The 25,671-nt window shown below is 37.0% G+C and overlaps 1 protein-coding gene across 4 annotated transcripts in view; it reads left to right on the forward strand.

Annotated features, from left to right (window-relative positions):
• Positions 1–23,834, forward strand: part of dnah5 (dynein, axonemal, heavy chain 5) — a 60,993-nt gene extending 37,159 nt beyond the window's left edge. For all 4 annotated transcript variants that reach the window (XM_023955674.2, XM_020703879.3, XM_023955675.2 and 1 more), the window contains 33 exons: positions 229–452; positions 965–1,163; positions 1,253–1,425; positions 1,761–1,891; positions 2,546–2,699; positions 3,349–3,616; positions 3,896–4,019; positions 4,189–4,296; positions 4,734–4,848; positions 5,145–5,321; positions 5,655–5,858; positions 6,817–6,996; positions 7,548–7,685; positions 9,004–9,139; positions 9,271–9,452; positions 9,535–9,669; positions 9,745–9,900; positions 10,820–11,002; positions 11,379–11,483; positions 11,580–11,718; positions 11,955–12,069; positions 12,533–12,723; positions 13,306–13,427; positions 14,174–14,320; positions 14,612–14,857; positions 14,981–15,200; positions 15,989–16,194; positions 17,093–17,296; positions 18,708–18,923; positions 19,927–20,139; positions 20,679–20,831; positions 21,469–21,700; positions 23,455–23,834. In XM_023955674.2, coding sequence (XP_023811442.1) covers positions 229–452; positions 965–1,163; positions 1,253–1,425; positions 1,761–1,891; positions 2,546–2,699; positions 3,349–3,616; positions 3,896–4,019; positions 4,189–4,296; positions 4,734–4,848; positions 5,145–5,321; positions 5,655–5,858; positions 6,817–6,996; positions 7,548–7,685; positions 9,004–9,139; positions 9,271–9,452; positions 9,535–9,669; positions 9,745–9,900; positions 10,820–11,002; positions 11,379–11,483; positions 11,580–11,718; positions 11,955–12,069; positions 12,533–12,723; positions 13,306–13,427; positions 14,174–14,320; positions 14,612–14,857; positions 14,981–15,200; positions 15,989–16,194; positions 17,093–17,296; positions 18,708–18,923; positions 19,927–20,139; positions 20,679–20,831; positions 21,469–21,700; positions 23,455–23,606 — 5,648 coding nt within the window. In that variant the 3' untranslated portion in view covers positions 23,607–23,834. The remainder of the gene's footprint in view (positions 1–228; positions 453–964; positions 1,164–1,252; positions 1,426–1,760; positions 1,892–2,545; positions 2,700–3,348; positions 3,617–3,895; positions 4,020–4,188; positions 4,297–4,733; positions 4,849–5,144; positions 5,322–5,654; positions 5,859–6,816; positions 6,997–7,547; positions 7,686–9,003; positions 9,140–9,270; positions 9,453–9,534; positions 9,670–9,744; positions 9,901–10,819; positions 11,003–11,378; positions 11,484–11,579; positions 11,719–11,954; positions 12,070–12,532; positions 12,724–13,305; positions 13,428–14,173; positions 14,321–14,611; positions 14,858–14,980; positions 15,201–15,988; positions 16,195–17,092; positions 17,297–18,707; positions 18,924–19,926; positions 20,140–20,678; positions 20,832–21,468; positions 21,701–23,454) is intronic.
• Positions 23,835–25,671: the final 1,837 nt, after the last annotated feature.

Raw genomic sequence — 25,671 nt, forward strand, 5'->3', positions numbered from 1 at the left:
TGTTTGTGTTTATAACGGTTCTTGAGCGTGAACGTTTTCTTTATATTCTCTTTTTTTTTTAATTATGAGTGTTCTTTCTTTTTGTTTTGTTTTGTTTTTTAATATATATATTCGAAATAAACTTGTTTCCATCCATCTATCCATTCCATTCAATATAATAGATTTGAAATAGTTCCTCCTCATTTATTCTGACAGGGGTCTTGGGTAATTTCTTCATTCATTTCCTAGGTGTGATTGGTGAGGGCCACTTCTGCGCACAGCGTGGTTTCATTGAAGAGGTTCAGAGAACCATACCGCAGCTGGTGTTACTGACCCGCCGACTCTGGCAGCTGACCAAGATCAAAATGCTTCCTACTCCTGCAAAGTTCCATTACATCTTCAACCTGAGAGATCTTTCCAGGATCTGGCAAGGGATGCTCTGCACAAATGCTGAAGTGATCAACTCTGTCCACGTGAGAAAAATGAACATTGTACCAGCATGGCTTGTTGTAAAACATAATGATTCCAGTATTTTAAACCATTGTAGTTTTTTAGTCTTTACAACTTGAAACATTTAAGCAATAAATCAGATAAAGGAAAGTAAAATGACGCAAATTGGTGTTTCTTTAATCATTTCAAGTAGAAGGAAGACAAAGACCTTTCTGCAAAATGGAATAAATTTGTCTTTAATAGCCAAACCAAATACTCTGTCACGTCATCTCATATCAGTTTGAGTAGAAAACAGGTCTTGTTAAATATTCTGACAGAATGATTAGACCTTTGCTTAAATTTAAAACAAGATTTATAATAAAATGATTAAACATATTTAAGCATAAACGACGACACAAGCAAGACATAAATCAGTCCAAATACTTTCAAACTTTTACAATACCTCAGTTTGGAAGCCATAAATGCACTTTAGTTACTTAAGTTAGAAACCTTTTATGAAAATGAAAAGCATTCATCCAGAAACATCATTTTCCAGGTGCTGCTGGCACTTTGGAAGCATGAGTGCAAGCGAGTGATAGCCGACAGATTCACCATGCCAGATGATGTGGAGTGGTTTGACCAGACACTCGCAAAGCTCGTGGAACAACAGCTTGGGGAGGAACATAAGAAAGTGGTCGACTGTGGTGTGGAGAGATATTTTGTGGACTTCTTGAGAGATCCACCTGAAGCTACAGGTATGAGTGCAACAAGTTTTTTCCATTCTTTTATTGTCCTGGTATTTAGGCATTTTAAAATGTAAATATCGATTTTTTTTTTCCGACAGGGGAGGAGCCGGAAGAGTCGGATTTTGATATGCCCAAAGTTTATGAGCCTATTGAATCCTTTGAGAGTTTGAAAGACCGTCTTAACATGTTCCTCTGTCAATACAATGATAGCATTAGAGGCAATGGGATGGACATGGTCTTCTTTCAAGATGCAATGATCCATCTAATTAAGGTATTCCTTAAGCTTTATTTTTATGAAGTTGTCATGATAGTTTAGTACATAAGTTTTAATAAAATTAAAAATCCATGGTCACGGTTTGTTTATTCATTAAGATTAAACAAGCCTGACAGACTGATTAACTAGTTCTAAAGTTAATCAAGTCCCTTTTTGCAAAGCATTCCAACTTGCACTTCCAGTAATATTTCTGTATTTTCATTTTAACTTTGGTCCTTTAATCCAAAAAGGATCATTGTTTTTTTTACTAATCATTATATTGACATACGTCTTAGACATTTTTATTTTACAAAGGTTGCTTTTCTAGTGACCATTTGGCTTTATGCTTTCAGGTGTCAAGAATCATCAGAACACCAGGGGGTAACGCCTTACTGGTGGGTGTTGGAGGTTCTGGAAAACAAAGCCTGACCAGACTTGCCTCATTTATTGCAGGCTACAAGATCTTCCAGATCACTCTCACACGGTAATGATGTTGTGCAATGTAAGCATGAACACGTTCGTATGATAGATCAGGCCTTTTAGAAGGACTCATTGCCTGTCACATCCAGAATTCAACATTTCTAAATGCTGGAGCTAAACTAAAACCTTTTTTTACATTTATTTTCCTGATCTTTCTTTATTTTAATATTTTATTTTCAGCTTTTTGCAACAGATTATTATTGTTTTATAGAATGTAATTTTAAGTAAAATGTCTCCTCTTTCATGTTGTTTATTTCTCTCTTTGTTCTGCTAAAGGCTGTGTGCCTCTTTGCTCTTATTCTGGCTTCTCTCTCTAGCTTGTCAAATGTTTGCAAATGAAGAATTTGAAAGTAGGCCTGTCTGAAGACAGTTTTGAAGACAGTTTTGAAGAAGACATCTCCACATTTGTCTGCTGTTATTTGTGCATTTTTCTTAAAAATACTATATTCTGTTGTGTTTAAGAGATACTCATTTGTATTTCTGAAAGGTGAGAAAAAAGAACCAGTGTAACCCGACGAACAAGTGCATGTTTAAAGTACATTATATTTTTCGCATAATTTATGAACGGAAGAACAGCTCGCATTAAAGAATGCATAGGAACGCATTCGATTTAGACTAGAGAGAGAATGATATGTTTATGTTTTCTTTTTTTCCCCAGCCTGTATAATACAACCAACCTCATGGAAGATTTGAAAAGTTTGTACAGAATAGCTGGTCACCAAGGAAAAGGAATCAGCTTCATTTATACTGACAACGAGATCAAGGAGGAGTCTTTCCTGGAGTATATGAACAACGTTCTGTCATCAGGAGAGGTCAATATCACACATGGGGGGAAAAATATTCTTTACCTCTTTACTCCTCATCCCAAATTTTTTTCTATCCACATCCTCTGCCTGCTTCCTAATCTAGTCAATGCTAAATTGTGTGTTCTTCTGCCACATCTGGGTACTTTTTGCTTTTCCTTCTGTCCCCCTTTTCTCATCTTCAGCAGATACTGCTTCTACGGAAGATTTAAAACTTAAGTGGGGACCAGAGACGGAAATTGAGATGGGGATTTTGTGGGATTTTTCTCTGGGATTAACCAAGGAAATGGTCATACAAATGCTGCTTGTCCTTTTTCTTGAGACATGGTGATGAAACTGGAACTATAATAGAAACAAGGTTTTAGTCATGTTAGAATTTAAGTTAAATAGAAACAAATGGTGACAGTGAAACTGTTAAAACACCGTCCCACAAGTTTGCAGACTATATTTAACCTATATTACATGTAAATTACACGTAATGAAGACTAAGATATTGTAACATGTCTAAAGTTTAGCACTAATGGAAGGTGTTTTGGTAAAAAAGCATCTATTTATAGTGGGGCAAAAAAGTATTTGACAGTCACTGATTATGCAAGTTGTCCCACTTAAACTTATGAGAGACAGGTTGTTCCATTAACAAATGCATTTCTGTCTATAGGTGTCCAACTTGTTTGCTCGAAATGAGATGGATGAGATTCTCAGTGATCTTGTTCCGGTCATGAAACGAGAGTTTCCCAGGCGTCCACCAACCAATGAGAACCTGTATGACTATTTTATGTCTCGAGTCAGACACAATCTTCACGTTGTTCTGTGCTTCTCCCCTGTGGGGGAAAAGTTCCGCAATCGGGCTTTGAAGTTTCCAGCTCTGATATCCGGCTGCACCATGGACTGGTTCAGTCGCTGGCCGAAAGATGCCCTCGTTGAAGGTACTTTTTCTTGAATGTTGTTGATTTGGTCTAATTTTACACTTCTTTACATCTTTGTTTTATAGTATATTTTATAATATATTTATTTTGAGTTTTTTACAGCGCAAAAAATAAGAAATGGATTGTGGTCTTAGAAGACTGAATCATTTTAATCTAGTAGATTGCCTATGACTGATAAAACAAAAGAACGTGTTCTAGTTTAGTTTCTAGTTTATTTCTAGTTTATCTGCTCTCCTTTCCATTGATTTTTGCTTTTCTCTCGTTTTTTACCTCTTTCAGTCTCGCATCACTTCCTCTCTGCCTTTGACATAGACTGCTCTCCTCAGGTCAAAAGTGAGGTGGTTCAGTGCATGGGCTCATTCCAGGATTGTGTTGCCGAAAAGTGTGTTGACTATTTTCTGAGGTAAATGATTCTGGGGGGAAAAACTCTTAGGTTTGAGGGTTTTTTTTTCATCACCATGTAGTGCAGGCCCAATTTCTGTGAAATTCAATGAAAGGTTCCATGAAAACACAGCATTTTCTAATTCTCTGGTGTCATAAAATTAATGTAAGTCTCTCTTGATCGAATCTAGGTACCGTCGCTCCACCCACGTCACTCCCAAGTCCTACCTGTCCTTCATTCAGGGCTACAAGACCATCTATGTGGAGAAGAGGGCCGAAGTGCAAATGCTGGCCAACAGGCAAACTGACTTTAAGATTTACTCTGTTTCATGGCCATATTGCACTTTTGCATTTAGAATGTATTTTTCATTTTACATTGTCCCTATGTTTTTGTTTTTTTCTGTTGTTATCATGACTGTTGACCTAACAGGTAAACTTCATTCATTTTTATGAAATGAGCTTTTGATCAAAGTTGTTTTAGACATTTGGAAATTTAAAATTGAAATACAGCAAAGAAAACAAATCACAACATAATTTATTTCTATTAAAGTCAAGAAGAAAAAAAATTTAAAAAAACACAGCAATGAAAAGATCTTTTGTCTTTTTAAAGACGCCAAATGCTTAATTTACTTTATTTTGAAATGTGTAAAAATACTTACAATATGACAAACTGAATAGTAAATGTATGCAGCAGCAACATTTGCTTTTACCGACTGTGAGATTTTCACATTTTCAGGATGAACACTGGGCTGCAAAAGCTAAAAGAGGCATCTGAGTCTGTAGCAGCTCTGAGCAAAGAGCTAGAGGTGAAAGAAAAAGAGCTACAAATTGCCAACGAGAAAGCAGACATGGTAAGTAGGTTTTTCTAAAAATTACGAAAAAAAAAAAAATTATTATTTCAAAACAAACGTGTTTTTGTGTTTTCTAAAACTTAATATTGTCAGGGTTCAAATTTCATTTGAAATATTCTTTTGTTATCATCCACCATTTAAGAGGGAATGCTTTAAATGTTTTTCCTTTTATTTAGGAGAGATTACTTATAAGCAATATGAGAATGTCTAAACGATGTGATAAACAATGTAGCTGATGTAAATGTAGCTTCTCTATGCTATAACAAATAAAATGCATTTTCCATTTTTTCTTCCAGGTCCTTAAAGAGGTGACGGTTAAGGCCGAAGCATCAGAGTTAGTAAAAGTAGAGGTGCAGAAAGTGAAGGACAAAGCCCAAGCCATAGTTGACAGTATTACAGCTGACAAAGCCATCGCAGAGGAAAAACTTGAAGCGGCGCGGCCAGCTCTTGAAGAAGCAGAAGCTGCTCTGCAAGTATGGCACTTAAAAAGGAATACCAAAGTGTGATTTCTGGTTTTATTTGCACCTGTTTTCCTCCTGTCAACAGTTATGTTACAAACGGCTAAGTTATCAACATCATGTTTTATTTAGTTATAAAAGAAGTTTTTCATTTTTAATTGTACCCCTGCTGCTTTTCAGAACCTGTTTTAATTACTCTAGGCATATTTTGCTACATTTCTGTCAGCAATATTATGCAAGTATGTACAAGAAGGGCCCTTAAAGATAAATTTAACACACAATGAGGTGGTGTAAGTTTTGAAACTGCTAAATGTTTGGGTTTCTATGTTTTGCTGTTTTTGCTGACAGACAATCAAGCCATCCGACATTGCCACAGTGCGAACACTGAGCCGCCCCCCGCCCCTCATAATGCAAACCATGGATTGTGTGCTGCTGCTGTTGCGGAGGCGGGTCAACCCTGTGGAGATCAATGCAGAGACAAACTTCATCACTTCTTCCTGGCAGGAATCCCTTAATCTCATGACATCTGGAAGCTTTTTAAGCGAATTGAAGGTGCAATTTTAAATATTGAAGTTATTCAAATAATCACTAATGTCACACAAACGTTGCTTAGACTGGTATTGGTCTAGCAACTAGAGATCATATCATAGTTTAAACATTAGCACCAAACCTGTCTTCATAAAGGACAGGGGTCTGCAACCTGAGGCTCTAGAGTCACATGTGTATCTTTTAATGCTCTATTGTCTCTATTGTGGTTTTCCAGTTAAAGAAAAGTAAAACGTTTTTCATTTAAACAAAAACATTTTGAAAGGGTCATGCACCACAGAAAATTAATTGGAGGTCAATAAAGCACGTCCAGACTTAAGGCACAACAGATTGTAAACCAGATTTTTTATCCTTGGAACATTTTTAGGATTTTAAGTGTGTCTTGTGGTTCAAAAATTAAGTCTGATTTAATTTAATTTTGTTAGATTGACAAATTTCTGGCTAAGATGCACCACGAATGGTAAAATAATGGGCGGCACTTTAGCTCAGGCGATAGAGCAGGTCGTCCAACAACCGAATGGAAGGCAAATGAACCTCTTTCAAATGATAAATTAATTCTTTTTTTTTTTAAAGGGTATTTTCTCTTTACTTTTATGTTTTATCGATGCCATAAACAATATTTTAATTTTTGATAAAGCATAATAGTAAGAAAAACAAAAATACAAATCAGTGTCTCATTTTTCTGAAGAGTAAAGTAAGACTTTGGGGCTCCTTCTGGGTTTTGGTATGGAAGAAATCAACTGGCTCTCTAAGTGTTGAAGGTTGCAGACCCCTGATATAGAAGAAGTGAAATAAAAAGAAAAAACAGTGCATCACCTTTCACCTGAAACACTTGGTTTCAACAGCCTGCATTTATTTTAAATAAGGTATTAAGGTTTACACAGACAGTCTGTATACAGTGTTCCTTTTTCACTGAATGTAGTCAAGTTTCAGCTCACTTCTCTTGTTTTTCTCTCTTTTTAAGCAATTCCCTAAAGACACCATCAATGAAGAAACGGTGGAGCTGCTGCAGCCCTATTTTAACTTACCTAACTACAACATTGAAAGAGCCAGGACAGCGAGTAGCAATGTGGCAGGCCTTTTATCTTGGACCAAAGCAATGGCTTCCTTTTTCGCCATTAACAAGGAAGTGTTGCCCTTGAAGGTAACTGTCAGCGTGAACTTTGTGTTTTCAAGAATATCTTCTTTCAAAAAGGGAACACATTCTCTCCAATCAATCCTGGTTTTTACGCAATACAAGGCTTTTAAAACAGCTGTCTTTAAGATAAATTATTAAATTGTTTTAATAACCCAATTTTCAGGCTAAATTATGTAAGAGCTGCTCAATAAAAAGGCTGTCTGCCAGTTTAATAGTTTTACAGTCTTAGTCTTACAAAGAAAAAAGTATTTTTTACTTGTTATACCCTGCAGTGTAATCACCTTTCTACTGTACGTCCGGATTTTTTTTGCATCTGCCTCTTTTATAGATAATACTCTGAAATACCATATCAATGGCGAGCAGTTAACATCACTCAGTGAGGGTCCTTAGGCAAGACCCTTAACGTTACCGCCTCCCGAGCGCAGTTCAGTTGCAGCTCACCGCTCCCCCAGGGGATGGGTCAAATGCGGAGAAGAATTTCCCCATTGATGGATAAATAAAGTATCTGAAAAAAAAAAATCACTCATTACACTGATCACTGTGCTGTATTTCATCAGGCTAACCTTGCAGTGCAAGAAAACCGTTTGGCAGTCGCTAACTTGGATCTGGAGAAAGCTCAGGCTGAGCTGGATGCTAAGCAGGCAGAACTGAACGTTGTACGAGCAGAGTATGAGGAGGCCATGACAGAGAAACTGGTGAGCAACTGTCCACACTTTGGAAAATCAAGCTCTGAATTTATTAACCAGATACATGAATACCTACATACTTAGCTCCTTCTACTGACCAAAACTATAGCCTTACTAAATCACAAAACAAACACTCACATAAAACATCAATGACAAAAAATCTACATCCTAAAGGAAGCTGAAATGATTTTTTTCTTGGAATTGAGGAGCCTGGTTTAATAAAGGTTTCCTTGTGTAAAATTGTGTGCTAACATTACTTACATACATTATTTTACAAGTTGTGTAAAATAAACAAAATAAGACTCGCAACCCATTTTGCATGTTTGCTTTGAAATAAATTCAAAACTGGCATTTTTGAAAGAACACACAAAAACAGCTCATTGTAGCAATTGCAATATGATTCATGGAATAAGAAACCTAATAGTGGTTGCAGTCACATTGTCAATAGCAGGTCAGAGCATTATTTCTGTTCATGTAAACAATTTCATGTGAAAGGCAAAACTCAATGAAAGAGCCCCTGCAGCACTCTAAGTATCTAAAAACTGCTGTTAGCGCTTGTCATCTATTGCACCATCATTTTTTGGTCATCACCTGCAAATCCTAAAATAACACATTTTATTTGGGTTTGCATGCACTTTTAGGTTATATATTAGGAATTATAGTTAATTAGAACATATTCTTTGCTTCACAATAGCAGTGTTTATTGTGGACTCCTGGTCTTATAGAAAAATAGAAGTACCCAAATTTAAAACAACATATTTTATATTCAAAACTAATAATTTACATTTAAAATTGAGTTACAGAGGCAGAGAAAAATTTTTTTCAGCTCATACAGATACTTTTCAGACAGATTTTTAAATCAGAAGGTTTATGAAGGGTACAAAGTCTCAGGTTCTCAGTCCTCAACCACAAGAACTGCCAACTTTTAAACAGTAAAACAGTAAACAGTAAATATAACTTTGACAAGCGCCTTGTAAATGTGTCAATATGCAATAAAGTTTTAAAAAATCAAGTTCTCTTCCGCCCCAATTCGTTCTATCTATTGCATTACCATTGTCTCAACTTAAAACTGATTTAAAAAATATAGAACCTAGGATTTGGATTTTTGTTGAGACTTTTATTTTGTCCATGGGCTTTTGGTAGAAAGAACCTGTAGATGTACATTGTTGCTGCATCTGTTTACTGCTGTTCTGAAAATTTGGGAACGGTTTGGGAACATTAACAGTTTTAATCAGCACCAATCTAATGGGATGAGTAGACTAAAGGTCACTATTAAACAACAATTTCTCCAGATCACTAAACTGTGTGTTGGGTTGTTGATATTTAGACCCTGCTCGAGGATGCTAAGCGCTGCAGGCGCAAGATGCAAATAGCATCCAATCTCATCAGCGGCCTTGCTGGTGAGAAAGAGAGATGGACAGAACAGAGCAAAGAGTTTGCAGCCCAAACCAAGCGCCTCGTGGGTGAGTTCCATGTTTCAAGTTTCACAATTTCACAGTATTCAAAAAGATAAAGGACACTTATTAGCTCACCTTATTTAATTTGGATTATATTTCTTTTGGGATCTAATGACTTAACATGTTTTCTGTTTCAGGAGATGTTCTTCTGGCCACAGCCTTTCTGTCTTATTCTGGTCCTTTTAATCAGGAGTTTCGCAGTCTCCTGCTAAACGAATGGCAGTGTGAGTTGAAGCAGCGCAGCATCCCATTCGGCAACAATCTCGATATAACGGAGCTACTTATTGATGCCTCTACTGTTAGTGAATGGAACCTTCAGGTTAGTGCCTGGCTAATGCTAACCATGTGTTCCATAACCAAACCTTGTCACGGAGCCTCACTGATCTGATCTCTGTCTTCAGGGACTTCCTAACGATGAGCTTTCCATCCATAATGGCATTATTGTGACCAAAGCCGCCCGCTTCCCGCTTCTTATTGACCCACAAACGCAAGGAAAAACGTGGATCAAGAACAAAGAGGCCAAGAATGAACTGCAGGTTTGCTTATTTCGATGCACTATGTATAAAAATTACAGTAGAAGCAATTTTATGGTTTTGCTTTCCCGGTTTCAGATTACGTCACTGAACCACAAGTACTTCAGGAACCATCTTGAAGAAAGTCTGTCTCTTGGTCGCCCCCTTTTGATTGAAGATGTTGGGGAGGAGTTGGATCCTGTATTAGACAATGTCCTAGAAAAAAACTTTATTAAAACTGGATCAACATACAAGGTATAGTGCTAAAAAAAAACTTGAAAATCTGATATGTTCCAGATTTATTTTTTGCGAGCAAATGTGGTTTGGTTTGGAGTGGCTTTTTTGTCACAGGCTCCATCAGAATGGAGCCTGGCATAGATGATGTGCATCTATGCCATACCCACTGCAGCACAAGGTCATGGGGAGAGCAGGGGGTGTTCTAAACTGAACTTTAAAACTCGATTTACTGTGATCATTAGAGCAGAATGCCTTGGTTTTCCAAATTACACATATGTATATCTGTGATTAATTGATATGTTTTTAATGTAAGTTTTTCTATATTCAAAACTTTAGCTAAACTAAACCAAGAATTTGCTATTGATATTCATTTTAGGGATGTTTTTTTAAGCAGTAAAAGTTTTCAAAGGGGCCTTTTGGACTTTAAGTGGAATTTAAGTGTTATTTTTAGGTAGAACATATTGAGCTTTTTATTGAAGAGGTTCGGTCAAATGGAATTCAGAAGCTATGTTTAGTAAAATTACACTGTTGTTTGTAAACCGTAATCTTTCTACCTTCACTGATACTGAAATTTTAGTCAGGAAAACATTCCTACATATGTTGTAACTGACATGGATGGAGGGAGGGATGGAGGGAGGGAGGGAGGGAGGGAGGGAGGTATAGTTTAATAAATGTTTTTTGTGACAGATATACTCACGGATGCATATTTACCTGCATCTTTTACATATTGAACAGGTATTTGGGCAAGTCTATCAAGACTAGTTTTTTTAATTTGTTCTATTTTTTTCATGCTTAATTTCACAATATGCTTTTATTTAGAAGCCCTTAAGTATAAGTCATCTATAAATGATGGATGGCCTTTAACCATAAATGTTTTCTTCAACTATAATTATTATTTTTATTTGATCCTGGGCCTTTTAACGTCTTCTTTTTCCAGGTGAAAATTGGTGACAAAGAGGTGGATGTGATGAAGGGCTTCAAGCTTTACATGACCACTAAGCTTCCTAACCCAGCTTATACTCCAGAAATCAGTGCCCGCACCTCAATTATTGACTTTACCGTCACAATAAGAGGACTTGAAGACCAGCTTCTCGGCAGAGTCATTCTCACAGAAAAACGGGTATTTTACACACACACATTTAATTATACAGTATAAAATGTTGTGGCCCTATATAGGATCATATCTTAACAACTCAGTTTTAGTTTTACATAGATGCTTTACTTAATGTCTAAATGAAGCATGTAGATGTTCCTGTATGTTTTGACTCATCTCCCTCCTTTATGCCTTATTTTGGCTCTTGAAAAATGTAACTTGAAATATCCCCACTTCAAAATTATAACCCTTTACACAGGTTCTGGCAGTTAAGGAGAATATTCTGTGAAGTTTAGTTCGGATACCAGCATAAACCTTTATGGGGCTGTACTTCACATCAGTTCAACTTAAAAATGCAATAAATGCAAAAATGTGTTGCTCATCATTGTGCTCAAATCATCAGGAAATGGAGAAGGAGAGGACTGACCTTTTAGAAGATGTGACATATAACAAGAGAAAAATGAAGGAACTTGAGGACAACCTGCTGTACAGGCTGACCAGCACACAGGTAAGCAAAGGAAATTCAGGTCTGTACAAATTCGGGAAAAATATGATTATGGAGAATCAAAGGTGATGTTTCTGTCCATGTGTCATGTTGGTGTAGGGCTCACTTGTGGATGATGAGAGTCTCATCGTTGTGCTTGGAAACACCAAGCAGACAGCAGAGGAGGTCAATCAGAAACTGCAGATAGCAGGAGATACTCAGATCCAGATAAATGCTGCTAGAGAGGAGTACCGACCTGGTAAGGCATCAGAATAGACCCAGAGGAAATTAAGTTGTTGCTTTGACTAAAGCTCCAAAGTCAAGATATTTGTTTTGTAATTTGTACTATTTTTGTAAACTAGGAGCGTGATATCCCATTGTGGTAATTTGTATGTTTAGGAATACCACAGTTTAGAGCTATGTGACTTAAAACCAAAGAATGAATTAAGTAGCTTTATGTCAACTAATTATTGTTTGTATGTTATGTGTTCTCAGTCGCCACAAGAGGCAGCATCCTGTACTTTTTGATCACTGAGATGAGCATGGTCAACGTCATGTACCAGACCTCTCTCACACAGTTCTTAGGACTGTTTGATCTTTCTCTAGCTCGGTAAGTAACTGAACCTCCCAAAACTAAAATATATGCTTAATTATTTATTATAACCTGGGCATTTATGTGTCTTTTTAAAATGTTTGTCTTTGTGATGCTCAGCATCTGTGACCCTTTTTGCCTTTAGCAAACGAAAGATTAAACAAGAGTTTTGTTCAAAGTTCTAACAAGACTTTTAAATCCATAACGCTGCTCATGATCTTTATATTGAAGATATCTAGGTTTAGAAACATATTGATCATGATTGTTCTTTGTCAAAGTAAAAATGTGCAAAATCATGTAGATTCATATATTCTTGGTATTTTCTTTTAAACCTGAAAACATAATGGCATGTTTATTATCATATAGTAAATTACATTTGTGCTTGGTTCTGTCAGATAAAAAAGTTTCAATCTGTTTTATTTAATTAGCATCATTTATATGAACTGCACAAAACCTCTGAAATATTGTTTATCCTGGACAGATCTTCTAAAAGCTCCAACACCAGCGAACGTATAAAGAGCATCATTGAGTACATGACGTTCAAAGTCTATTACTACGCAGCCCGCGGCCTGTACGAAGAGCACAAGTTTCTCTTTACTTTGCTCCTGACACTAAAGATTGACATGCAGGGCAAAAATGTTACGCATAAGGAGTTTCTCACACTGATCAAAGGTAAGAGACAAGAATCAGCACAAAATTATATAAGTAAAAATGTTTTCAAAACGATTTTGATACGTTAGAAAATGCCATTCATAAAACATTGTGCGGTTGTCTTAAGTAACCCAGTATAGTGTTTTCATGTAACCTTATTAAGTATACATCATTCTGTTATTTTTCAGGAAATGTGGTAATCTTTTGAACAACTTTCTTTTCATGTATCGTTTAGTTTGAAGTCTGTGTTTACATGTATCCTGGAAATCCTGGGCTCTTTGAGACCCACAGATTTAGTAGGATCCCCCCACCATGGACAAAAGCAAAGAAGCAACTGTCAGAGCAAGAAAAGTCAGCCACAGAACATGCATGCAGCTTTACCATCTGTCTGCTTTGACATGCTGATCTCTGAATCACGTTTAACTTTGTATATCTTATTGTTTCTGCTTATTTAAAAAAGCAAAAACAATTTTGAATGTGACCCATGTGTTTTTATAGTTTTAGCATTAACATCGTTTTGGGGAGGAACATGTGTACTTTGGCTCATTGTTTGGATAAACCTTTCAAAATTTAGGTGTAAATGTGTGTGTTTAAATAATCCAGGAGGTGCATCTCTGGACCTGAAGACCTGCCCTCAGAAACCTGCTGAATGGATTCTGGACATGAGCTGGCTGAATCTCGTCGAGCTCAGCAAACTATGGCAATTCTCTGAAATTCTGGACCAGGTACAGCCCACTCACGTCTGCTATCCTAAAAGATTGTTCAGTTATGGCTTCAGCTTCTTAAGCAAAAAGAAAATCTTACTTGGTATATGGAGGCTTGGAGGCTATGGAGGCTTGGTATTATTTGAGAATCTCCTTACAGCTCTTCCTGGCTCTTATCTTATATTCAAATGTCAAAATATATTTACAGCTCCTTTATGCTCACTAGCATCGTGTCTCATCTTGGCTCCATTACTAATAAAATACCATTTTCCATTGTCTCTGACATTTAGCATCTACAGTAAGTCAGGCCTTTCCAAAGTCATTTTCTTTATCCCTTCTGGCCCTCCTTGGCTCTATTTAAGGGGATGCTGTAACAAGCTCTGACACTGCCCAATAACATTTCGATCCATCTTGATCAAAAGCACACCTTAGAGTTCATTGGAAACCTACAGGAAAAAGGACTGAAGTCATTTTTAGAACTATAGAAAACGCTGAAACTGTTTAACTATTAGGTCAAAACAGCTAAATGTTCTGTGTAGTGTAAACCACTACACAGAACATTTCCGTTTTTGTTAAGTATTATACCGTATTTATCTACTACAACATGCGTTTCATGTATCCTCACATATTTTTAAATGTACATGTACCTTTCTTTCAATACACTATAGTTCCCTGACTATATTTTATTTGTTTTATGAAACAGGTTAACCCCAGCACTAAAATTGATTGTTGCTGTTGAAATACAACTGAGCTCCCCTGTTTTCCAGATAAGTCATCATGAGAAACTGTGGAAGTCCTGGTTTGATAAGGAAGCTCCAGAGGAAGAAGTTCTCCCAAACTCTTACCAATCTCTTGACTGTTTTAGACGTCTACTCCTCATTCGCTGCTGGTGTCCTGACAGGACTATTGCACAGGTTCAGAAACATAATTTTTACATCACTGTCTTTTATACGGCTCAGTTGCCGAAAACTTTTGTTAATCTTTTTGTGAAACGTTTTCTAAGTCAATAGTTAAATACATTTTATCATTGATTCTGTCTCTTTTTTGTTTCTAAAGTTCACCTTAGTTTAAATTAAACAAATCTGAATTTATTTTAATAATTTATTTTTTCTCTCAGTTTTGCTTTTACTAACTGCAACTCAATTAGTTCTTGTTCTTTGTGTGATAATATTTGACAACATACCGAAAAAAAAATTCTCCTCCAGGCCCGAAAATACATCAGAGATGCAATGGGGGAGAAGTATACTGAAGGGGTGATTCTTGACGTGGAGGGGACATGGGAGGAGTCAAACCCAAGAACGCCTTTAATCTGCTTCCTGTCGATGGGGTCAGATCCAACTGACTCCATCATAGCTCTGGGAAAGAAGCTAAAGATCGAAACTCGATATGTGTCCATGGGACAAGGACAAGAGGTCCATGCCCGGAAGCTGCTGCAGCAAACAATGGCTAATGTGAGTCAGTTCTCTGCTCCTACGCTTCCTTGAATTAGAAAAGAATATGCTTGTTGAAATTAAGTTTAAGAAGTTTTTATTGTACAGTCTTTAAAGATTCATTACCCTTGTCACTGTTTTCAGGGTGGCTGGGCTTTACTCCAGAATTGCCACCTGGGCCTGAATTTCATGGATGAGCTCATGGACACCGTGATAGAAACCGAATGTATTAATGACTCCTTCCGTCTTTGGATAACCACAGAGGTCCACAAAAACTTCCCCATCACACTCCTGCAGATGTCCATCAAGTTCACCAATGAACCCCCACAGGGCCTCAAAGCAGGCCTCAAGAGAACCTACGGAGGTGAGTCTGTTTCGTTCAACTTAGCTAAAAACTGTTCATGGTTTGACCATGGAAACACAGCCAAACATTAAAACCTGAAAAATGTCAAAAGAGGGCATAATTGATTGATTAGTAGGAACATTTTTTCATATTATTAGTATTGTTTGCAGTTCTGAGCAAAGGCCTTGAAGACAAAGACACACAGACCATCACTCTTCTTCACTCTTAGGAGAAAGTGATCTGATAAAGACATGTAACTAAAAGACAAAAAATGCATGTTTAGCAATTTATGGATCTAGTACAAAAAGATCATCAGCCCCGGTGGAGGCTTGTAAAACTGAAAGGAGTTAAAACAGTTTTGCTGGTTTTTGTTTATATTAGAAAATCTTTTTCCTAGAAGGTTTTTTCAAGAAGGAAATACAACAAACACAAGTTTGACAGAACACAAGGACACTATTATGCCAGAAATTAACTCTAGAATGGTAAAAATATGATACGTTTAACAATAATACACCCCAATAGAGCGAGGTGAGGTGTGAAGAAAACTCCATATACATAAACCAGTTTTTTTTTCTTTGGTTGAATTGATAAAGAAATCTATTTGTGCTGTTTATTGGCAGATAAAATAGTGATCCTCATTGTTTCCAGTGGTATGTTTGGCATATATCATGGTCACATCTTTATGAGAGGATATTTTAGGCAAACTGTAGAATAAATGTTATTTTTTCACAGTACCTTTAGCTGTTTTTTAAACTGGTTTTATTGGAGTCAATCTTTTGAATTGAGTTGTTCTGTGAATCCTTCTCCAGGTATCAACCAGGACCTTTTGGATGTCAGCAACACGAACCAGTGGAAGCCAATGCTGTACTGTGTAGCGTTTCTGCACAGCACAGTACAAGAGAGGAGAAAGTTTGGCCCTCTAGGATGGAACATCCCTTACGAGTTCAACCAGGCTGACTTCAACGCCACAGTCCAGTTTATTCAGAACCATCTGGACGATATGGACACCAAACAAGTGGGTTACACCTTTTTTCAAAAAAATTTCAGTATAAATAATTAAGAGTCTGAATGACCAGGTGAGACAACTGGCTCACTTATTACTTGTTTCTGCCTTTTGCAAGATTTCAAAGGTGTCCCCTTTCCTAAAATTGGAAACATCTGTGCAATACATTTAAATTTAGAAAATATTGCGCAAAATTTACAAAATCTGCATGTTCAAATGTGCTTCTTTCTTTTTTTTTAAAATAACATAAAGTAATGTTCTTAAAAGGAGTTGAGCAAAAAAATACCACGTATGACCATGAATGTCATAACAGGGTGTTATGCATGTCCAGTTGTTCTTAAATGTGAAATAAGTTATGTCCTGCTTCATCTGCTTGCTATGAAGAATAAAGTGACCTTTTTTCATATGAAGTTTGGTACAAACTAAAATACTGATCTCATTCGTCAAATTGATGATTGACTTTTAACTACAATAACACTTAGGCATTATTTACTGAATTGTCATAGATGTTTGAATTAATCAGCAGTGGTGTGATAGTTTAAAACTAGCATTTAAAAAGTCCTGTGATTATTTAAATGTTTTATATACATTAACTTAGCATATTTAGTTCTATCGTGAATAATGATACAATTAATAATATACTGTAAGTAGTGTAATTCAAAGAATGTGTTCAGGGTCATAAAACCTGCATTTGTTGCACCAAAGTGGAATACAAATTGCAAAATACCACAACTTGAATCAGCCTGGCCTGTACTTCACTTTCATCTAACCCACAAATACAAATAATTGAGAAATTAGTGTAAAATTAAAATAGTCTTTAATGTCTGTACATAATAATATATTTATCTATTTCTAGTTATATTGTTATTGAGAAGTTTCTTTACATTTTAACACTTTATTTTTTTTTCAGCTTGTGTCATGGAACACAGTCCAATACATGATTGGGGAGATTCAATATGGTGGCCGTGTCACTGATGACTATGACAAGCGTCTGCTCAACACCTTTTCTAAGGTGTGGTTCAACAAGAATATGTTTGAACGTGACTTTAACTTCTATAAGGGCTACGGCATCCCAAAGTGCTCCAGCGTCGACCAATACCTGGCTTACATTCAGGTAAGGCTACTGAGCACGTGCAGACAACACTACTACTTTTAGTCCATGATTGCTTCCGCATTTAGGGAAATTTAGAGAGATAAACAAAGAGGACTGCACAACAAAAAATCTGCATCATGACACTGAGAAGCCCTTTTTTATTAGCCCAGACAGTTTCCTCCAAGCCTCCTCCACTGACCTTCAAGCTGCTGTCTGTAAGAGCTTCGACATGACACACAATCATTTTGGTGTCACAAAACCTTCTCACATTGGTATAATCTTGTCATAAAATATTCTAAATTTCCAAACATTAGTTTAAGTCAAAATGTGATAGATTCTTAAAAATAAATAAAGCCAAAAGTCTTGTTTCTCCAATTGAATTCTGGAAACAATCCAAAATAGGTGAACATGGGTGAAAAACAAATTGAGCAGTATAATGTGCTGCTGGATTCATGAAGTGTAGAACACAGGTTCAGACTGATAGTACTATCCCTGAAAAATATTTACACAATAAGAAAATAATCCAATGTACAGAATTTTTTACACATCTTTACCTGTGCTTTATTTTTAACAATTAAATACAAAAGTTTGAAAGTTGTGTATTCCCTAATGAGTCATTGACTATGTTGTGGGAGAAAATCTGTTGGTGAGCCATGGGATTTCTTTAAGCTGCTTGGTTAATTACTAAATCAGTTTATCCTATGAGACAAGTGTGGAAAATTGGCCTTGACTGCTGCAGGACTCCTCATGGAGAACACCAAGTGGATGAAGAGTCAAAGTATAGTTTATTTCATGATCTTCCAGAAGTGGCGAGAAATTCAAAAAGGCACTGGGGATGACATGAGAACTTAGCATTATTCAGACATAGAAGAGAATTGTTGACTAGTCCTAGAAGACAGTAGGTCTGTGTGGTGCACACAGCCACATTTTAACAGCTTTAATCCCCCCAAAATGTCATGGTCAGATAAGGTGAGGTGATGTGTGATTTATTGAAAAAGATTTATTGAAGGAGAGCTGCTTGGAATCCAGGGTTAGTGGGGGTCCAGGTAGGTCAGAGGCTGTAGGGAGTACAGGAGGAGTGAGGTCAGAACGGGTTGAATGGTTCTGGGTCAGAGCATACTAAAAACAGAGACAAAATGATCCAATTAGGAAATGAGTAAAAGGCCAGGGACGCAAACTCAGATGTGGGCTCAATACCCCCCGTTCTTAGCTAATGCACAATGCACACACTGTTTCGTTTTTTTGGAAGCACAACATGATCCATTGATTAAGAATCAAAACAGTCATATGCACGTTTCACATGCCAACACTATGCTGAAGTGATAAAACGTGACCGTTCATGTTTGGAAGGGATTGGGTGATTCATTTGTTTAATCTTTTTTACTTACTTCTACCTAAATGGTCTCAAATCCTCTGTCCTCCACATTTGCAGGGTCTTCCAGCCTATGACACTCCTGAGGTGTTTGGTCTTCACCCAAACGCAGATATAACGTTTCAGAGTAAACAGGCTAAGGATGTGCTGGACACCATCCTCAGTATTCAACCAAAGGACAGCTCATCAGGAGGAGGGGAGACCAGAGAGGCTGCAGTGTCCAGGATGGCCGATGACATGCTTGAAAAGCTGCCCCCTGATTACATTCCCTTTGAGGTGAGCTTATCTTCCACTTTTCTTTTTTTATTTGGGTAAGCTATGGGTGTCAAATGTGTGATAAATATGTGAAGCGTTAGTTTCATATTTTGGGTTACATGATGGAACATGTGTTAGATGATGGTCTGTATGGTGGCGCAGTAGTTAGCGCTCTCACCTCACAGTGAGAAGGCCCTGGTTGACTGTTGCATCTTCTCCTCGTGCACTTCGGCTTCCTCCAACTGCCAAAAAACAAGCATCATAGGTTGATTGGTGACTTTAAATAGCCCCTAGGTGTGCATGTGAGAATGAATGTGCGATTGTGTGACCCTGCAACAGACTGGTGATCTGTCCAGCGTGTGTCCCGCCAATGCCCTACAGTAGCCGGGACAGGCTCCAGCAGCCCCGTGACCCCAAAAGAAAAGTAATGTGTTTGGAAGACGGATGGATGGACAGAGGATGGATGTGAGTCTAGTGTGTCTCTGTGTTGCCCTGCAATGGACTGAAAAACCATCAAGGGTGTACTTCGCCTCCCCTGTGGCTGAGATAGGCTCCAGCAACCATGAGACTCCAAAAGGGATTCTTGTAGAAGTGTTACAAAAATTTGCAAACAAAAGGAACAAAAGTTTTATTTAAGTTGTTCCATTGATGTGTAAAAATAATTATTTTATGTGTTAAGTATTTTTTAGAGTATGGTGTCTGATCCATAAAGTATTATAACTAATTTCTGCTAAACAATGTTATCATTCATACACTGAAAACATTTTTTTTCGTCAAGTTAATAAAGTTAAAAGAAAATGTACTTTTTTTTCTCTTTGTAAGAAAGGAAACTATCCTAAAAAGAAAGAAAGGATCTGAAGCTGAAAGAGAATGTTGCCAAAAGGCTAGGAATCACTGATATTGTTTATATATATATTCCCATTTAGTTTGTTTTGTTTACATTAGACTTATCTTTTTATTTGCATTCACTCAAAACAGCTGTGTTTGTACATGGATGTTGTGTGTTTTCTTTGTATGAATCCAGGTTCGAGAGCGCCTCCAGAAGATGGGACCTTTAAAGCCCATGAACATCTTTCTGCGTCAGGAGATCGATCGAATGCAGAGGGTCATAATGCTGGTGCGAAGCACCCTGATTGACCTCAAGCTAGCCATAGATGGAACCATCATCATGAGCGAGAACCTGCGGGACGCCCTGGACTGCATGTATGATGCTCGTATTCCAGCTCGTTGGATGAAGGTCAGCTGACTTGAGTTCCTCACTTGTGATTTCTCATATCGATCGTGTTGTTCTTAAGAATTCCTTGGTAAGCATGATTTTAATTTTAAAATGTCAGTCCTTTGGAAACAGGGAAATGGGTCCTTGTGATAGTCTTTTTTAACTCATTAACAGCTTCTGACTCATTTCATCTTAGAATACCAACAGCCTTTTTAGAATATCTAAAAACAAATATTAACTTGTCAAACATAGTGAAAGATAAATTAGATATTGGGCTGTTTCATGTTGCTCTGAAGGTCTACATGTTTGCTTCCCACTGCCTGAAAACTATAAAGAGGCAAGTTTTCAAATTGATTATTGATTATTTTAATTGATTCTTATTAGGTTTTTTGAGTATTTGTCAAGACTAATCAGGAACAATTTTAAACATTATGCTTTTCTTTTCCTGCTGATTGCTACTATTTTTGTCATTCTTTTTGGATCCTCCAGGGATCACACATTGTGTTGCAACTTACTGATTATTTTGTTTTTAGCTTTTCTTTTTTTATTTTCCTCATCAGGAGTCTTGGGCCTCCAGCACTTTGGGGTTCTGGTTCACAGAGCTCCTCGAGCGGAACCGTCAGTTTCAGACTTGGCTCTTTAAAGGCCGGCCCAACTGCTTCTGGATGACGGGCTTTTTCAACCCTCAAGGTTTCCTGACAGCTATGAAACAGGTACACACCACATCAGGCTGTTACAAAACAACAAAAGATGGATTCACATGATTAGTAGTTTCTACAATCGGTTTATTGTTCACAAAAAATGTGGGGGGTAAAGCTTCACAAGGTCTAAAAACTCAACAAAAATAAATTTTTGAGTTTATTTCAGTGACGGAAAAAACTGATTCTCAGTTACCGTCCACTGGCCTATTCTGCTCTGTGGGAAAATCTCAGTTCCTCAGACTTAGAGGCCATTTTGAAAATGCTGATGTGTGTTTTACTTAGAATATAGTTGTTGAGTTCTAGGAGTAATAATAAGTATTGATTAGATTTGATTTTTTGCATCAAGACTCTGGACAGTCACTGATTTTACTGTAAATTCTTTCTTCCAATTTATTATCAGCTTTTGCATGTTAGCTTTACAAGATACTTCATTTAAAGTATTAAATCAATTGAACTTAAAGTCTAACATTAGTTCAAGGACAACACCTCTAATGCAAATGGCTTTTGCACTGACAAAGAAACTCTTTTTTTCTTGTAACTGCATAATATCCTTTCTAATAGTAACTGTTGTAAGGCAGAGAAACTGCTTAATGTTTAAGTGTTGCAAGCCCTCTTGTTAGGCTAAACGGCAGATTTCTTTTATTTACAGGAAATAGCCCGAGCCAACAAGGGCTGGGCCCTGGACCGCATGGTGCTCTGTAATGAGGTGACCAAATGGATGAAGGATGACATCCCCCATCCGCCTGCAAAGGGGGTGTATGTATATGGCCTTTACCTGGAGGGGGCCAGCTGGGACCGCAACAACTGCAGGCTCACTGAATCTAAACCCAAAGTCCTCTTTGAAATGATGCCTGTGATCTGGATGTATGCAGAGAACAATGGTGAGCATGTTCTTCAGGAACTCACACCAATGGGAGACTGTTGGAAGGATTTATTCTGTATTAATCTGATCTGTCCTTATAAGATCTTAAAATTTCATCCTCTTTAAGGTTCACATCCCATCCTTATACTGGATACATGTGATATTTAAATGGACAATCTGTTTTCAGTGGAATTAGCTTTGGGTCATCTCAGTGAGCATGCGTAAACCATGAACAGACACAACAGTTACTTGCTGGCATTCATGCTTATGTTACTGCAACACAGACCTTCTGTGCAAACTTGCAGACCAAGTGTGGGGCCTCTGTCTTCAGACTGTGGGAGTGAGGCTTTTACTAAGATGATGAAACATAAAGAAGACAAAATTAAAAGTAGGCAGGGATCTTAAAACATCTTGAGTAGAACAAAATATTTTTTAAAGTTTGGTTTTATTCATTCAGATGGAGGTTTTTCCTTTTTAATCTCTACGCCTTGGTGGGCATCTGAAACTTGGTGACAGTCGTCGCTGTGCCTTCACTCTATCCTTTGTTTACATATCCTCCATTATTATCTTTCAGAGTCTTCACCATTAAACTGTCTCTTACCATCATGAGATGGTCTTTGTTATGTGGAAATATATAGGTACCCCCAACAGCATCAGTTTATTTTGCATTTTAGGTTCAGAAACATTTCTAAATGGGCAAAAAAAAAAAAATTTGCATTCTAATTTATTGTCTTACAGGAACAGGAGGGACACAAAGCGGTTTTTCCTGCATTAGGTTTTTGCAAAGATCACAAAGTAGTTCTAAAGAAACTTTTTTTGTATGTAAAATGTTTCGAATCTTTGAGTAAAGAGGCATTAAGGGTCCACTCATACACTACCACACACACTTGGTGTATTCATTTTTGACCAAGGTTTAACCGCTTGACATCTATTGATGCAAATATGCAACAAACCACTTTTACTTCAAAAATTACCTTAATTTGGCTTCTACTTGAAAGCAAATACATAAGGGAATTTTTATATATATAAATATATAAAAATTCCAGCACCAAGGGATTAACAAGAATCATTACATTAATAATGTATTAATAAATTATGATTCTTTAGCTTTTTATGAAAGTTATATTCCATAAATGAGAACACATAGAAGCTATGTCCGAAAGGCTTTGATGCTAGGCAGGTGTTTAAGACAAACATTCAGAAATTTCCATGTGGACCACAATCATCATAAATGCTGCCTTAAAAAATACACGAATAAGTGGGTTTTTTTTTTCAAAAAATATCTTTGCATCTGCCATTTTTGAATAAACAATAGCAATGATGATTTTTTTTCTGGTGTAACAAAATTTCAGCTTCAGGAAGTTCAGAGAAGAAGAAGAAAAGTCAGAAAAACTCATCTCTGTAAAGTCATCCTTATTTAAGAGCTTGTGGTTTCATTATCAACAGGCTGATTCAACATTAACTGCTTTTTTGCCTCTTCAAGGAATCTCCTGTAGCTAAACATATTATGATTGATGTACTTAAGTAGGTAAAAAGAGGCAGGACTAGGAATGAAATTTGCTCTTCTGACTTAAGCTCATTGCCAGATTTTTAACAGATTTACCTTCATGAAAACTGACCGTGGCAGAGCTGGGTGGCATCCCTCTGATGCTAATATTTTGTAAACTATGAAGAGTTCTGCTACCAAAGAGCTTTAATTTCAAAACCTTAATCTCCTAGCGCTATTTCCCCATATGTACCACACCCCATTTTTTGTGTGTTTTTGTGTTGCAGTTGTAAAGGATCCCCGTCTCTATTCCTGTCCAATTTACAAGAAACCAACCAGAACAGATATCAACTGCATCGCATCAGTGGGACTGAAAACGACCCAACCTCCAGAACACTGGGTTCTGCGGGGCGTGGCTCTTCTTTGTGATGTGAAATAATTCCTTTTTTTCTCCATCATACAGTTGTTGTTTTTTTCTACAGATGTTCCATTCATTTAGTTAAAGAGTTCAGAAAAATGTCTACATTTTTCCCAAATGAGTCAGATGTTAATGTTTAGTTTGTGAGGGAAAAAACGCATCTCTTTGTTTTTTGAGATATAATAATTTGAGGGTTTTTCTTTGCCTCTAAGTTTTCTTTAATAAAATCTGTGTTAAATGTATTACAAATCCATTTGTTTATCATTTCTCACACCATCATCCTTGACTGTCTTTCCTCCTGCACTTCAGTAAAAACAAGGTAATGGTTTTAGTCATCGATTACATCATCTTATGATTTAATGCCTCAATGATTAGTTGATGTTTCAAGGTGCGTTATTTTATGACTTTTGATAGAAATCAACTTAACATGTCACTGTCAAACTGATTCTATCTGTGCAGGAGCAGACAGTCTTTACATGCATTCAAAACAATAAAAAAAAAATCAAACAGACTTAATGCTTTACCAAAATCCCTCTCCCTCAAAATAATGTTACATACTTGGTCCATTCATTTTGATAATGAAATGATTATCTTTAGAATGACTTTGAACCATTCAGAAAACATAGTTTTACTACAGGTTTAGGATTTCTGATGAGCTATTGTCGCTCTACAGAAACTATGTCCTAGAAAACGACAGTTTTTTTGTGTTTTGGCAAAAAATTACATAATCATAAATAAATAAATAAAAATCTGCGGACACGTTTAAAATTGATCAAAAGATGATAATAGTGTGACTATAAGTCTTTTACCCTTCAAAAACATTCATTCTGTTGAAGATCTTACAGCACAAGAAAAACATATTGACCCCATTGATAATTACCTTTTTCAGGTCTAAGCAGTAGCTTTAAAGAGCTCTAAGGCATGCCATAAAAGTAATTAACCCTTAAACTTCAACAAATACATCTCAAAGAAAAGGTCTTTACAGAAAGTTCCATTAGCTGTCACACACTGAGTGAAATTTGTTCTCCGCATTTGACTCATCCGCTGGGGGAGCGGTGAGCTGCAGACACGACCATTTGGTGGATTAACCCCCCCCCCCCAATCCAACACTTTTAATGCTGAGTCAAGCAGAGAGGCACTGGGTCCCATTTTTAGTCTTTGGTATGACTTAGTCTGGATTTTAACTAACGACCTTACAGCCACAGGGCAGACACTCTCCCACAAGCCTACTGAACTGGAAGGACAAAAACAAAAGGACAAAACATAGTTCTGCTGAGCTCAGAGTTAGTGACATAGAGATAGAGGCACACAGAACCCAAAACAGCCAGAATTTTGTGGCTCCATGCGGACCCTTTTGTATGAGCCTAGTCAGTAAGGGGTTAAACCCAAAAAAGCATAGAGAGACATTTCAGACTCTGGAATTTCAACATGTAGTCCACGACACGTTAAAATGAGTTTGACAAAACAACCTGTCAAACATTTGATAGCATGAAATACTATGAAGAAGTTTCAGTGTTAATTTAGGCGTAGCAAATAGGGTTTGTTTTTTCTGTACAAATGATTACACCACAAAACTACATTTCTTTCCTCGTGTAATTGAACAAGCTGTAGATCAAAAAGTTCTGTCATTTGGACTTTTTTCAGGAGGTTTGGAATCTGGAATGAAAATCTCTGACCTGTAATTGGGCATTTAGGTCAGATGACACATCTGCTTCTGTGTTGGACGTGTAGCTTTGAGTGACAGGCAGAACAACCTAAAAATCAATGGTTGCACTTTACATCAGGTTTTGACTAGTCTATATCTCAGCAACATTAGCCTGCATCCCAAAATCACTGCTAGAAGAGCAAACCAATCTTTGAGGATATTTAGATCTCTGTAAATGGGGTAAAGTGATATTTGCCGTTTGGATTAATGGTGTAAAAAGTAGGGATACCACAATTCTAAATTTAAAATCAAACCGTGTTACATCATTGAACCAAATTGTGTTGCATCTCTTTTGCATACAATATGTTTAAGTAGAAGGTCTATAATTACTGCGCTAAATTTAAGAAGAATTTATCATTTACTGTTTTATTACATTACACG

This window comes from Oryzias latipes, chromosome 6, assembly GCF_053564925.1.
Source record: "Oryzias latipes strain Hd-rR chromosome 6, Olatipes_Hd-rR_3.1".
NCBI classification, from domain to species: domain Eukaryota; kingdom Metazoa; phylum Chordata; class Actinopteri; order Beloniformes; family Adrianichthyidae; genus Oryzias; species Oryzias latipes.